The sequence below is a fragment of the Rhinopithecus bieti genome, unplaced genomic scaffold (assembly GCF_001698545.2).
Source record: "Rhinopithecus bieti isolate Rb0 unplaced genomic scaffold, ASM169854v2 scaffold_27006, whole genome shotgun sequence".
Classification (NCBI taxonomy): Eukaryota; Metazoa; Chordata; class Mammalia; order Primates; family Cercopithecidae; genus Rhinopithecus; species Rhinopithecus bieti.
Window position 1 is genome coordinate 1656776 of NW_016813373.1, and position 14524 is coordinate 1671299.

At 37.0% G+C, this 14524-nt stretch overlaps 1 protein-coding gene across 2 annotated transcripts in view; it reads left to right on the forward strand.

Annotated features, from left to right (window-relative positions):
* Nucleotides 1–14524, forward strand: part of DHX9 (DExH-box helicase 9) — a 52427-nt gene that overhangs the window by 18616 nt on the left and 19287 nt on the right. The window contains exons 5-15 of one of the 2 annotated variants that reach the window (XM_017848070.1): nt 385–497; nt 1100–1248; nt 2648–2784; nt 3607–3653; nt 5173–5309; nt 5618–5707; nt 5793–5954; nt 6066–6143; nt 7013–7204; nt 13756–13897; nt 14270–14352. In XM_017848070.1, coding sequence (XP_017703559.1) covers nt 3623–3653; nt 5173–5309; nt 5618–5707; nt 5793–5954; nt 6066–6143; nt 7013–7204; nt 13756–13897; nt 14270–14352 — 915 coding nt within the window. In that variant the 5' untranslated portion in view covers nt 385–497; nt 1100–1248; nt 2648–2784; nt 3607–3622. The remainder of the gene's footprint in view (nt 1–384; nt 498–1099; nt 1249–2647; nt 2785–3606; nt 3654–5172; nt 5310–5617; nt 5708–5792; nt 5955–6065; nt 6144–7012; nt 7205–13755; nt 13898–14269; nt 14353–14524) is intronic. The other variant, XM_017848068.1, reaches the window with a different exon arrangement.

Here is a 14524-nt window from a genome sequence, read left to right on the forward strand (position 1 = left end):
TTTTTTTTTTTTTTTTTTTGAGGCAGAGTGTTGCTCTGTCACCCAGAATGGAGTGCAGTGGTGCAGTCTTGGCTCACTGCAACCTCTGCCTCCCAGGTTCAAGTGATTCTCTCACCTCAGCCTCTCTAGTAGCTGTGATTACAGGCACATGCCACCATGCCCGGCTAATTTTTGTGTTTTTAGTAGAGACAGAGTTTCACTGTTTGGCCAGGCTGGTCTCAAACTCCTGATCACAAGTGATCCACCCTCCTCAGCCTCCAGAAGTGCTGGGATTACAGGTGTGAGCCACCGTGCCCAGCCATAAATTAGGATAATTATTTAATGTATTTAGGATTTTTCTACAGTTACGACTCATTAAGAGAACAATTTTTTTTCTTTTAACAGAAAATAATTCTGAGGTAGGGGCCTCTGGCTATGGTGTTCCTGGGCCCACATGGGACCGAGGAGCCAACTTGAAGGATTACTACTCAAGAAAGGAAGAACAAGAAGTGCAAGCGGTAAGGCCAGCACCCTAGGTTACATCTCTGAGAATGTGATTTGGGACTTAGTTAACAGCAAGGCTTAGGATATTAACAAGTTAGTAATTGGGTGCATTTTTTAAGAGGTTATTCGAGACTACTAATTAGCACAAGTCATCATAAAGCTAAACCACCCATTTACTCTTGTTATTCACATTGCCTATGGAGGAAAGAGTATTTTTTCTTGGTAATAAAAGGTTTCCTCTTGAACTTTATAGGAAATGTAATTATCTCAGGGGACCTTATTTTATGAGCACTTAGAGTAAAAAATGTCTTTAGTAGTATAGCTTATTTTTCCACTAAATGTATTCAGAGTGTTAAAACAAGCACAAAGAAGTTGTCTTTTTTTTTTTTTTTTTAGGAAGAATTTAAACGCAATGTATTAACCAATAGCTTGTTTATATAATAGGGCCTTTAGATGCAGTAGAAACTAATTCTGGTTCAGTTTTTGACTAGGATTATAAACTATCAAAACAGCTTTTGCATTATAAAGGATAGTACAAAGATGTTATTAAAACTTTCTGGGTCTTAAGTATGTATAACTAAACTTAATGCAGCCAAATTTATCATTGATTCTGCAGACTCTAGAATCAGAAGAAGTGGATTTAAATGCTGGGCTTCATGGAAACTGGACCTTGGAAAATGCTAAAGCTCGTCTAAACCAGTATTTTCAGAAAGAAAAGATCCAAGGAGAATATAAGTACACCCAAGTGGGTCCTGATCACAACAGGTTTGCTTGTTTCGTTCTTTTCCTTCTGTAGTAAGTTAAGGTGGTTTTGGATATTCACTGTTGAATATAATCTGTTTTTGTACATTGGTTAATTGTGTGGATTAGAAGTGAGTTGTTAAAAGATATGTTGATTTGCTGAAGAATAATTATTGATATGTATTGTGCAGTTTCCATGGTTTTCACGAGTGTGAATTTTAGCTGTGTAAGAAGTTCAGCGTAAATCTGCTTTTTGTCATGCTAGACATTTGAGATGCTCCTTTGAATCTTAGAGGCAAAAGTCATAACCACAAGTGCTAGTTTGTCCCTAGTTGATTTAAAAACCAGCCAAAGGTGGTGACTTTTTTCACCTTGGTATTATTAGAGGCCGTTACTATTTCTTTAATGGGTCAGGTTAGATACTTAAGTTTTGAGTCCCAGAAGTACATTGTATTGCATCTACATCCACATTTCACTTAAGCCTTGAAAACTGCCAGCTTTCTTAGGAGTCCTATTGAAATTTAAGGGCTTATCATAAGGTCGAAAAGGAACAGCCTTGGTCTTTGTATGTGGGGTGTACTTTTTTACTGTTAAATATATAAAACTGAATATAAAGGGAGATCGTTTTAACAGTATGTTTCTCAGCCTGCTTGCTGTTCTTCCTGAGAGCATTCCAGGGTGTAGTAATTATTACTCCCAGGAAGGCTCATATGGATTAGACTTTTCTGGGGAGCGATGTATTTTTATTTGAAGGGAGGGGAGGTTGTAATGGAAACCTTTTTGAATGATTCAGTTTGCTGTCCGTACTTACGAAATAAATTATCCAAATATATTAAAAAATATTTTTATCGAAAATCAAAGTGTTCTCCCTTGGATGCATCTAGCGACCCTGAAATTATTATTATTAATACAAAATTTTGTCACTGATCAAAATGATATTTAGAGCATGGTTCCCCCTTCCTCCCACTGTTTTGTTCAATCCTGAATTCTCAAATATTTCTGGTGTCAGCCTTTTAAAACCCTCAGGTTGCAAAGGAGTGATACATTTGTTGATTATTTGTTTTCTTTCATATTTTGTCTTTCTGAACGGATTGGGCTTGGTAGCACTTGGTGACTTTAAGAACAATAAGATAACTAAGTGTGCCTGAAGCTCATCGTTGCAGACATTTTTTGTTATCAGTATCTTACCATAGATTTCTGATACAAAGCAGTGAAGAATTCAGGAAAAGACAATGTGGGAGGCACAGACAATTGGGGGAACCAGGACAGCATTGCTCTTTGTATGTCCTTTTATTTAAAGGCATAACAGACAGCAACACCAGAGGTCTGTGTTCATACACACATGTGCTGCTGCTTAGGCTGAACTAAGCAATCACATGGGAAACTATTGTAAACTGATTTCTGGTGTCGCTGTTCCCCCTAGGTGGAGGAGAATGAGATTGAGTGCTGACTTTAAGCCTGGCTGAGAAACATACTGGCATCGATGTCATTAATGAAAGGGTGGATGTTGTTCCCCTGAAAGCCAGTGGCCTTTGACCCCTGAAGCCGCTGTGCCTGAAGGTCAGTTCACACGAGGTATAGGAAGGAGTCTTAACATTTATTTTTTTCTTAAGCCTCACCCAGCCTTTTATTCACACCACCAAGTCTAGGTTAGAATGTATCTGAGCAGTGAAGGGACCAGAATGCATAGTTTTCAAAGGGCAGTTTTTCCCTTACTAAAACCTAAATTCATTTTTTAGACTCTGCTAGCAGTTTTAGATGTAATGTTACAACATGTGTTTTATTCTCCAGGACCTGATTTAAATAAATGTGGTAAAAATAGGCTAAGTTTTTTGTCATCCAGGGCTGTTTCCAACTGCAGGCAGACATGAGAACTCTGCCTCAGGAGCCATTGATTATGCACAAAGTGTATGTACATGTGTGTTTGTGTATATTAGCTTAATAGATCGCAGTCATTAATGGGTGGCCTATGCAAAGGAATCTTACAATAATTATAACCGTAATGTAAAACATTTGGGGCCTGCTTTATTTCTTGGCTCCAAGCTAAGTGGAAAATTCCTTTTCATGGAATGTGTTATAGCTCTTGAGACTCCAGCCTTTGGAATAAGAGTAAGTAAATATAAAATCTAATACCCTAACGTTTTCCTTTCATGAACAATTGGCTCATCAACTTTGATTATAGTTGTCTTATGCCATGTTGTATATTATATGAAGTTTATATACTTCATTTGTTCTAGGGTTGGGCAGAAATAAATGTTGGTAATTTTTTTTTTTTTTCTGTGATTTGCCTAAGCAGTTGGAAAGCCTGCCTGACTTGGGAGACCTGGATTTGCCAGTTTCTAACAGTGAAATTTCTAACCTTGCTTGTATATGTTGTTACAGGAGCTTTATTGCAGAAATGACCATTTATATCAAGCAGCTGGGCAGAAGTAAGTGTTACTGTTTCCCCAATATTCCAAGTCTTTGTATAGAGAAGGAATCTTCACATTTAAGTCTTGAGCCACATACACAGAAGCTGCATTATTGAAAGAGCACATGATATAAGATAGCATCTAGAGTATATTTTAGAATATTAGTAATTATAAATTAGAGGCAAAGTCTCCCAGTTTGCATGTGACAACAGACCATGTTAGTGTGGTATTTCAAAGGTAAGACACAGTGGGATGATTAGGAGTCTGCCAGCGTCAAAGAATTTTAAACCTTTTTTTTTTTTTTGAAACGGAGTCTTGCTCTGTTGCCCATGCTAGAGTGCAGTGGTGTGATCTTGGTTCACTGCAAGCTCCACTTCCCGGGTTCACCCCATTCTCCTGCCTCAGCCTCCCCAGTAGCTGGTACTACAGGTGCCAGTCACCATGCCCAGCTAATTATTTTGTATTTTTTAGTAGGTACAGGGTTTCATCATGTTAGCCAGATGGTCTCAATCTCCTGACCTTGTGATCCGCCCCCCTCAGCCTCCCAAAGTGCTGGGATTACAGGGGTGAGCCACTGTGCCTGGCCTTAAAACATTTTTTCATTTTTATGTATAAAATGAGTTACTTTGAGTGAATGGGTAATACTAAGGGAGAGAGGATAAAGGCAGGCTAACTTATGTCAGCTCACTTATCGAGGTTAATTTGGCTAGTTAGGCAGAAAGATATCTTTGTACTCCTTTGCTTTATATTCATCTCTCCTAAAGCTGAATGATACTGGAGGAGAGGAAACTTTCTATTAATATTTTCTTTAAGGATATGAGTAACTTAGCTTTAGTTTAATGCTGAAGTCAGCAAACTATAGCCCTCTGGCCAAATCCAACGTACTGCCTGTTTTTATAAGAACTGTTTTATTGTGTAACATAGCTACACTCATAAATTTTAGACTTCACAGGTCACACATTGTTATTTTCGTTTAATTTTACAACTCCTGAAAAACGTAAAGCCATTCCCAGGCCTGTGGTTTGTCAAACTCTATTGTCAGTAACTGCTTTCACACATTAAAGGCAGAGTTGAGTAGTTGTGACAAGGGACTATATGGCCTGCAAAGCCTAAAATATTTATTATTTGACCCTTTATGGAAAAAGTTTCCCAAATCCTGGTCTAGTTAACCACTCTGGACCCAGTTACTTTTACTGGTTTATTTTTTACTCTTTGTCTTTTCAAACTATGTTTTCTTCCCCTATTTTAATGCCCGATGATCTTAACAGTGACAACTTTGTTGAAATAGGTTATTTGCTTTCATAATATTGATTTGTATGAGTCCTAGTATCAGCCCGTAATCAAAACAGTTGGTTATTTAGTTGCTAAGCTGTTGGGCAATTTCTTTTGTTTAGCATATATTAATAGAATAAAAATGAACTAGAACCCATGGCATACGTTGTATTTGAGGGCTGCTTGTGTACGAAAGCCCATAGTTTCTTGTGATGTTTCTTCAGTTAGGTGATTTCTTTCTGATAATCCTGACCTTACATTACAGGGATTTTTGCACGAGAACATGGATCAAATAAGAAACTGGCAGCACAGTCCTGTGCCCTGTCACTTGTCAGACAACTCTACCATCTTGGAGTGGTTGAAGCTTACTCCGGACTTACAAAGAAGAAGGAAGGAGAGACAGTGAGTCTTTAGATTTAATAGACTTGTGAGATAGTGTAAGATTCAATTTAGCTCTTGTTTAGTATTTGGCTAAAGAAGTTTAATTTCAAGGAATCTTACCTCAGGAAATGAAAATGGTCCTGCTAATCATCTCTCTCTGGCATGATGTTCATAATAGGCAGTGAGTAAATAATCATTGAAGTAATTCTTGCACTAAAGGGAACTGACTGTTGGTTTAGGAATATTGTAGACTTAGTGTTGACTGTATAGTCTTAGCCCCATTGTAGTAGATTTGAGTAGTGTTGTTATTTGTGATCCTTTTTCCGTAGGTGGAGCCTTACAAAGTAAACCTCTCTCAAGATTTAGAGCATCAACTGCAAAACATCATTCAAGAGCTAAATCTTGAGATTTTGCCCCCGGTAAGCATAAAGCTGTTTAGTTCACATTTGCCTAAAACACTCAGTAGACAAGCAAGTCATATTTTTTTTTCTTGTTTTTTAATAGCCTGAAGATCCTTCTGTGCCAGTTGCACTCAACATTGGCAAATTGGCTCACTTTGAACCATCTCAGCGACAAAACCAAGTGGGTGTGGTTCCTTGGTCACCTCCACAATCCAACTGGAATCCTTGGACTAGTAGCAACATTGATGAGGGGCCTCTGGCTTTTGTGAGTGCAATATTGTTTTTGAGATGAGACTCTTGTGTTTTACTCTTGACTATACCTCATTAGTATGTCTAGGTAAAAAATGGATGACCATGTTGGCTTTTTGTTTTACAGGCTACTCCAGAGCAAATAAGCATGGACCTCAAGAATGAATTGATGTACCAGTTGGAACAGGATCATGATTTGCAAGCAGTAAGTCTGAATTATTTAGACATATAGTGCCCAGAGTTTCAGAACGTTCTAGGTTTGGGTAAAAAGTCAGAGAATAATACATTTTGCCCTTTTTAGGATGGCAAACGAAAAGATATGTACCGAACTGCTTAATCCTAGTTAGCCCAGAAGTTAGTTGCTGTGAGTTGAGGGCCTGGGAGATAATTTCACTTCTTAATGTAATTTAATAAAAGTGGAGAGATTCAGGGCAGTAACTCCTTTTGTTGTTGGGTTTTTTGTTGTTGTTTGTCTTTGTGTTTTCCAAATAAAAAATTAAAATGTTAGAAGGAATGCATGTGCGATGTTCAGGGACAATGAGAAAATTTAGTTTTTGGACAACACCAAAAGATACATTCTTCAGAAGTTTAGTGAAAAGAAGCAGTTCTATTAGAAATTTTTTTGAAAAAAAAAAAAACAAAACATTTTATCACTAAGCCAATGGAAATGAGTAAGTTTTTTAGAGATGGAAGTTTGGTTTTTTTGTTTGTTTTCTCGAGACAGTCTCACTCAGTTGCCCAGGCTGGAGTACAGTGGCATGATCTCGGCTCACTGCACCCTCTGCCTCCTGGGTTCAGGCCGTTCTGCCTCAGCCTCCCAAGTAGGTGGGATTACAGGCGCACGCCACCACAGCTGGCTAATTTTTGTATTTTTAGTAGAGACGGGGTTTCACCATGTTGGCAAGACTGGTCTCGAATTCCTGAGCTCATGATCGTCAGCCTCCCAAAGTGCTGGGATGACAGGCGTGAGCCACTGCTCCCGACCTTTAGAGATGGAAGTTTTTTGGAGGATCAAGACAGTTGCTTCTAATGTGTTGGTAGAAATTTAACTAAAGTGTGACTTTTCTAATGCAGATCTTGCAGGAGAGAGAGTTACTGCCTGTGAAGAAATTTGAAAGTGAGATTCTGGAGGCAATCAGTCAAAATTCAGTTGTCATTATTAGAGGTGCTACTGGGTGTGGGAAAACCACACAGGTTCCCCAGTTCATTCTAGATGACTTTATCCAGAATGACCGAGCAGCAGAGTGTAACATTGTAGTAACTCAGGTAAGTAGTAGACCAACCATGAAATACCTAGAGACCAGAGTATTTCTAATTCTTTCTTTAACTACTTTTTGTAATTATATAAGGTTATGAGAGTTAGAGTGTTGTGCCCTTGAAATTAAATTTAAAAAAAAAAACCATAAAAAGAACTTAAGTCTTTTTCCAATCTCCAGTATGCTACACTAGTAAGCAGAACTGGACTATGAGGGATTCTTTTTATCTGGGCTAAAGGGAGTCTCTGGGCCTAGAATCAGACTGTCAAGATTGAGAATTCTTTGTCCTAACGTTCATCCAAATCTTTATCATCTCTGTCTTACCACCTTGATATTGAATAGAAACCAGTAAAACAGGTAATGGTTAACTTTACTGTATGCCATGTTCTATTTTAAGCAGTAGCTTTTAAGAAAAAACTCAATCGAAGTTCGTAATGACCCTAAGATGTAAGTACTATTTCACATAGTATTTCTCTTTCAGTAAATTAAGGCGCAAAGAAGGTAAAATGCCCACGGTTAATACAGAAAGAAGTAGAACTAGAATTAAAAAACCAATCTGCCTTTTAGGATTCTTCCTTTCAACTAACACTGTATTACCTTACCGGCAATGAGCAGCGTCTGCGAGTTTGTCCCAGTACTTAGGGAAGAACTGATTAGCTGTTCTCAGGTTAAAGCAGTTCCATTGTCTCTACCCTGTACTTCAGGCACTTGGTGGGAGAGCATTGCAAATAGCTAGGTACTACCTCTCAGGCAGGCTTACATCTTCACTTAGAAATTTTTTGTTCCCCAATGGGTTAATGTTGCTTAACCTGGGAAACATAATCAATTTTCAGAGGAGAGTTACGAACTTTGAAATAACAAAAAGTGTGCATGTTCATTTACATTTGCATGTATAAAGCATATATCTGAAGTTTTTTAACATTTCTGAAATTGAAATGCATTTTATAATTAATATGTATGTTTTATATGAGAATTGGGTTTTCGCCTGAAAAAAATTGCTGAAGGAATCACGTTGCATCCTAAGGCTTATGATATCTTAGGCTTGAAAAAAATATGATAAATTCACGTTTTTCTGGGAAAGGATTCCTAGCTTTCTTGTTCAAAAAATTTTCTTTGATTTCCCGACTCACCCCTAAAACTGGCTGTGGATTTTTTGACTTACAGTGAAGGCCCGAGCCCCAGATATCATCACACTCCAATAAAAACTCTTATTCTTAATTCTTAACTCATCTTTCAAGAACATTGTTCAAGAGTGTGCAATTTTACAGAAGGGATGCCTTGAGCTCAGCTCTGCTCTGCTCTTACCCTCCTGTCCCCTCTCCTACCACTATCCATTTCTAATCTCAAAAGCAGTTCCAGCATATAGCAGAAAGAAGTGCAGAATTTAACACGCGAGCTGAAGACAGGCGTCTCAAGTTGTCTGCATGTCATAAATAGAGTAAAAATTCCTGCCCAAGTGAGAAGTGCTTTGTCTCACTGTCTTTTAAAAATGTTCAGTGGCATGGAAATGTATTAGCAAACCTGTGTCTTCTGATTTGGGGTAAATTACTGTCATATTACATCTACATTCTGTGGCTTACATGTTTTTGTCCTAGTGTTTGTCCCAAAGTCAGTCTCACACCTCTTAACTGTAACAAGTCTTGAAAAAATTTTTTTTTTGTATTTTTTTGTCTTGTTTTGTTTTGTTTTGTTTTGTTTTTTCTTTTTTTTTTTAGTAGAGATGGGGTTTCACCGTGTTAGCCAGGATGGTCTCAATCTCCTGACCTCGTGATCCGCCGGTCTCGGCGTCCCAAAGTGCTGGGATTACAGGCTTGAGCCACCGTGCCTGGCCAAGTCTTGAAAATTTTAAAAACTTACATTGTGTGCTAATATGTACATAGTTCGAAAGTCTCAACTAAACATTTATAGTTCAGCCATGAAGGTATGGTAGGTCTAAGGTTTAGTTAAACACATTCAAATTCATCAGCACCTACCTATAATATGAAAAGTAGTCCTGGGCGTGCTGATTGGTTATTATAGAATACAGTTTTATTTTGTTTTAATGTACTGTTGGCACAGTCAGATAGCAGTAGTTATTTTTGCAGTAATACCGCTATTGAATCATTTTTCCCTTACCTTACACTTGTAGCCATCTGTGGGAAACCACATGATGTCATCAGTTAAGTATTAGAAAGTTTTTTTATGTTCCTGATTTTAAGTGTATTGTCTCAGTTCACAGAGCACAAGTTTAGAGTTATAGACTGGAGTATAACAGAGTGAGTAGCTCAAACCATGACATCAGCCTTAGTGTAAATTCTCAACCAAACTCACTGAATTCTATCCTTCAGGCTATCCGTGCTCAAGCCACTTAAAACCTGTGGGCTATATGCAGAAAATTTTAAGTAGGAAATAGTTATCTTCCACCTTTAAAGTTATTTGAAAGAGACGAATTTTAATTGTAGGATGTAAATCAAGCATATTAAATTAATGTGATTTTATCAGTTCTGTACTTACCCATAGTACCATCATTTCAGGATGTGAGCTGTTCTTTATACAAAATAAACTCAGAACCTTAAAAGATAGAGATGGTGAAGCCTGATACATTTTGTAGTATCTAGTGCATTAGGAATCTTGACATTTTGTGGCAGTTTAGTCACATTACTGTGTATTTAATGCTCAGATGTGAAAAAGCACAGTTGGGACCTTTTAGAACTTCAGTTCTGAAAGATGGAAGAAATTGCTGCAGTTGTGGGTAAATGGCAAGAGGTGTACATCAAAAGTGTGGATTCTAGAATACTACAAAATAACAATTTGGGAGATATCTCCAACTTCTTATGGTATAGAAAGTGTTACCCAGTACCTGGTACATAGAAATTTCAGTGAGTGCTTAGTACGTATTATTAGAGCTACTTCAGTTAAACCAGACAGAAGTGTGAGGAAGAGGTTAGCACTTGGAATTACCTACTACTATGGCTGGACTCCAGGCAAGAGTAGTAAAATTCTAAAGAAAATGAGATAAGCAGATACATGCAATGAAAATTAAAAGCACATATCTGGAGGACAGTTGGAACTATTCTTCCAACTTCCTGTTGGAAAAATACCTTTTACTTTCATCAGTGATACTGTCTAGTCTCATTTTGTCAGTTCCTGTTTTATTTTAGCATATTTACTAATCCAAGTGTAACATAGTTAAAATAATAAAAGATAAAGTAATTGGAAAAAGGATTATATTGGGAGTAAAGAAAATTTGAAGTCTTAAGTCATTTATGTGTCCTTAGGCAAAATCACCTCTTTGAGCTTGTGTTTTTAATCTACTAGAATGCAGCAGGAAAAGATTTTACTAGTATTCTGAAGCATAAATAAGGCATATATGCCACCCTGGTTTTTGCTGTTATATTACACAAATATGATTTCTAGATGTCTTTGTGTTCTTGATTCTTATTTATATTTGAGGAATATAGAATATGTGTATATTCTTATAATAGAAGTGGCCCTACAGGTATAGATAGAACTTGTTTTACCTATGAGCCGTGCCTTGTATTTATTCACTGTGGCAGAATATATAAAATAATTATTGAGGCACAGAAGATCATGGGAAAAGCGATAGATTATTTAAGGGATAAGGAGAGCATCTTCATACGCTGTAAGGTGGCATGCAGTCTGAGAAGTGTTTAAATATTCATTGATACTCTCAGGTTGAGCATTGTCATCCCACACAAAATGCCTGTCCTGTGAATATTTCTAATGAGCTAAGAATAATTAGAATTTTTTAAATTGCTTTTTGTGTACTACAAGAGTAATACATACACCTTGGGGAAATTTTAAGAATAGAATAATTTTTAAAAAATCCAAAACCCAGGCCAGTCTTGGTGACTCACACCTGTAATTACAGCACTTTGAGAGTTCAAGACAGTTGGATTATTTGAGTGCAGGAGTTTAAGACCAGCCTGGGCAACATGGCGAAATTCCATCTCTACAAAAAATACAAAAATTAATTAGGTGTGATGGCACCCCAGTGTAGTCCCAAGTACTTTGGAGGCTGAGGTGGGAGGATTGCTTGAACCTGGGAGTAATTTTTTGTTTCTTGAGAGACAGGGTCTTACTCTGTTGGGATTGCAGGGACACACCATCATTGCTTACTGCAACCTCAAACTCCTGGGTCGAGCAACACAGCAGCCTCAGACTCTGGAGTAGCTGGGACTAGAGGCCTCTGTCACCAGACCTAGCTCGTGTTTATTTTTGTAAAGATAATGTCTCACCGTGTTGCCCAGGCTGGTCTTGAACTCATTGCCTCCAGCATTCCTCCTGCCTTGGCCTCCCAAAATGTTGGAATTCACTGGCTAGCTACTGCACCAGGCTTAAAGATGGTTTCTGATATTTTCATATGTATGCTGGGATGAACATACTTGTATACTCTTTGATTAATTGGATTAAATTCCTAGACACAGAATTGTTGGGTCAGAGGGTATGCATATTTTAACTTTTAAGCATTTTGCCACACTCCCCTCAAGAAAAATTACAGATTTCTAGTCAAATCAACGAGGGATGAAAAATTTCTCTTTTAATATGTATTTTAAATGTTTTTTGTTTAAGTCAAGAGCTGTTGAGGAAACTGGAAGTTGGTAAATCAGAGAAGCATACAAAATATGGGAAAGAGATTGCAGGGTCATTTATTTTTTGCTGTTGGAATAGTCTTGAAATTAATGTTCTAGTCATACTTACAAATTTAGCAAAAAGTGTTTCTGATCATGGTTTACAGGCACCCCTTGTAATTAGTAATACATGGTAATACAGGCACCTCCTGTACTAGTATTTAAAACCTCTATCGTGGCTTCCTTGGGATTTAAGATGTTTGTGTTTTGTGGGTAGTTAAGAACTAAAATAGATAACTGCTTGGGAAACAGGCCATCTCCTGCGCATATTCAGTTTAGGAGTAATCTGGAAACCACAAGGATCGTAGACTTGAAAATAAGGTGACAAAGCCATCTCTGAGTACCAGTAGCCTGTGAACACAACACCTCAGAAGAGTCAAATATCCTAATATTTTAAGTCTTTCTAGAAGCCAGCTGTTAGTGAAAGTCTTAGAAAAGAAAAACTACAGGAAAGACAGTGGTAGAAAAGGGGGGTGATAGATTGTAGAATGCAAGCAACTTTTTGAAAGTATGCAGAAAACTTGGTGGTTACATTTTATACCCTTAGTGAAATATCATTTTCACATTCCTTGACTCAAGTATGTAGGACTTTTGATGGAAAGATACAGAGCTCATACTTTCATGTAACACTATTTTTCAGGGTAACTGAGGTGCAGAGCACTGTGTATCTCATTTTGTTCTCACTAAATCTCTGGATGAAAGTGTGTATATTTGATGTGTTGATATTTAAACAGCTGATCTGACTTACAGAAGAACCTTCAGAACTTTGGTAATTTTTATGAAATATAGAGAAATTCAAGAAAATGGTGAAATAGCTGGAAAAATCCTTATCCATTGCTAAATAAGATTATTGAAAGGATTGTTTAGTACAAAGAAGATAGTGATCGGTAAAAGCTACCAAAATTCTACACAGTGTGTTCAACAAAGTAGCTTTCATTCTTTATAGGCAGGATAAATATGAGCCCGGTGATAGTGTACTTTTACATGTTACTAGCCTCATACCCTAATTAACTCTTGTATTAGGAGAATAGAAATTAAAATCATGTTTTATATTAAATATTATATCAGCCTCTGGTTTCCTAGTCCTGTCCTAACATGAGATACCAAATAGGTACTTAAGTATGAAACTCAGAAAAAGTTTTCTCAAACAAGGAACTGAAATCTAGCCTGTCATCAGGAACTTTTAGACAGAATCAAACCCAAGGCAACTTAAAAGCATGCAGTATATAAATCTTCGTGTACCTCTGTAGCTGTGCATTAGGCATGTCCTCATAGTATCCACCAAGTAAAGATTGTTTTTGTACTTACAAGACATGGAACACTTCAGAAGAGTTTTCATAAAAAGGTTCAACACTTAATCTATAGCATTCCCCTTAGAGTTTTGTAGATTGATTGTTGGAAATAGCAATACACAGTCAGTTTTTCCTGCTATGTGAGCTCATCAAAAACAGTGATTTCAGTTTCCTGTCTCTAGCACCTTCTCTGGCACCTGATGCAAAAGTGCATTGAATGTTTGTTTACTGAGTTAATAACTGAGCAGAAGGTGGTCACAGTACATATGGCAAAGAAGGCAATTGTTCACCTTCCTGATTCCCATAGGTCTCAGTTAAATAATTATCTAAAACTCTGTTTTTAGTGTGGCAATCAGTTACAAAAACAAACCCCCGTACGTATGCTGTGCCCTGTTACTTACTGGAAAATCACTTTGAATTCTATTTAAGAGTTGAAGACAATGACAAATTATAGAATCATTTTATATACAAAATGAAAAACGTTTTTTAAGTTAGTCTGCCATAGAATCAAATAGTATTTTTTGTAGATTTATTGTTTCTGTTAATTATTCAGCTGGATTACTACAGTAATCCAAAAATGTTAGTAAGTGTATCTAACTTTGTAGTTGTTAAGTCGCTTTACTTTTTTTCTGTCTCAGCCCAGAAGAATCAGTGCAGTTTCTGTGGCAGAGCGAGTTGCATTTGAAAGAGGAGAAGAGCCTGGAAAAAGCTGTGGCTACAGTGTTCGATTTGAGTCTATACTTCCTCGTCCTCATGCCAGTATAATGTTTTGTACTGTAGGTCAGTAATGTATTTTGATCTTTCATTTTGGGGTCCATATTGTGGTGTTAGTGAAGAAAACTTGATAGCAGAACAGAATGACTGGAAAGAAATAATGAGCCAGGCTCAGATTTCTTGTTTAAATAAAACTTGGCAGTTTTTTCCTTCGTGGAAAGTATGATATACCCATTAGATCTTGTAGCTTAGAGAAAATGAAATCTGAAATCATTGGAAAAAACTATATTTCATAGTACATTATCACTTTTTAATAATTTAAGTGTACATGTGATTGTTTTCTAAAATGATACTGGGGTATTCTAGTTGAAATATAATTGTCCAGAGATTTGCTTCTTTGAACTTTTCTATAGTTTGTTGCTTGTTTTTCTTTTCAAGGTGTGCTCCTAAGAAAATTAGAGGCAGGCATTCGAGGAATCAGTCATGTAATTGTAGATGAAATACATGAAAGAGACATTAATGTAAGTAACTTGAGAGGTACAGTAAGGTACTAATTCTGCTATTTCTAACAGAAATCAGTAGAATGTCTTTGTTTTCCGTTTCCCCCATTTTTATCATTATCAAAACCATGAACTTCAATCACTAAGATGTTGAAAATCCTTTTTTAGCGAGATTATTCAATATTTTTTTTTT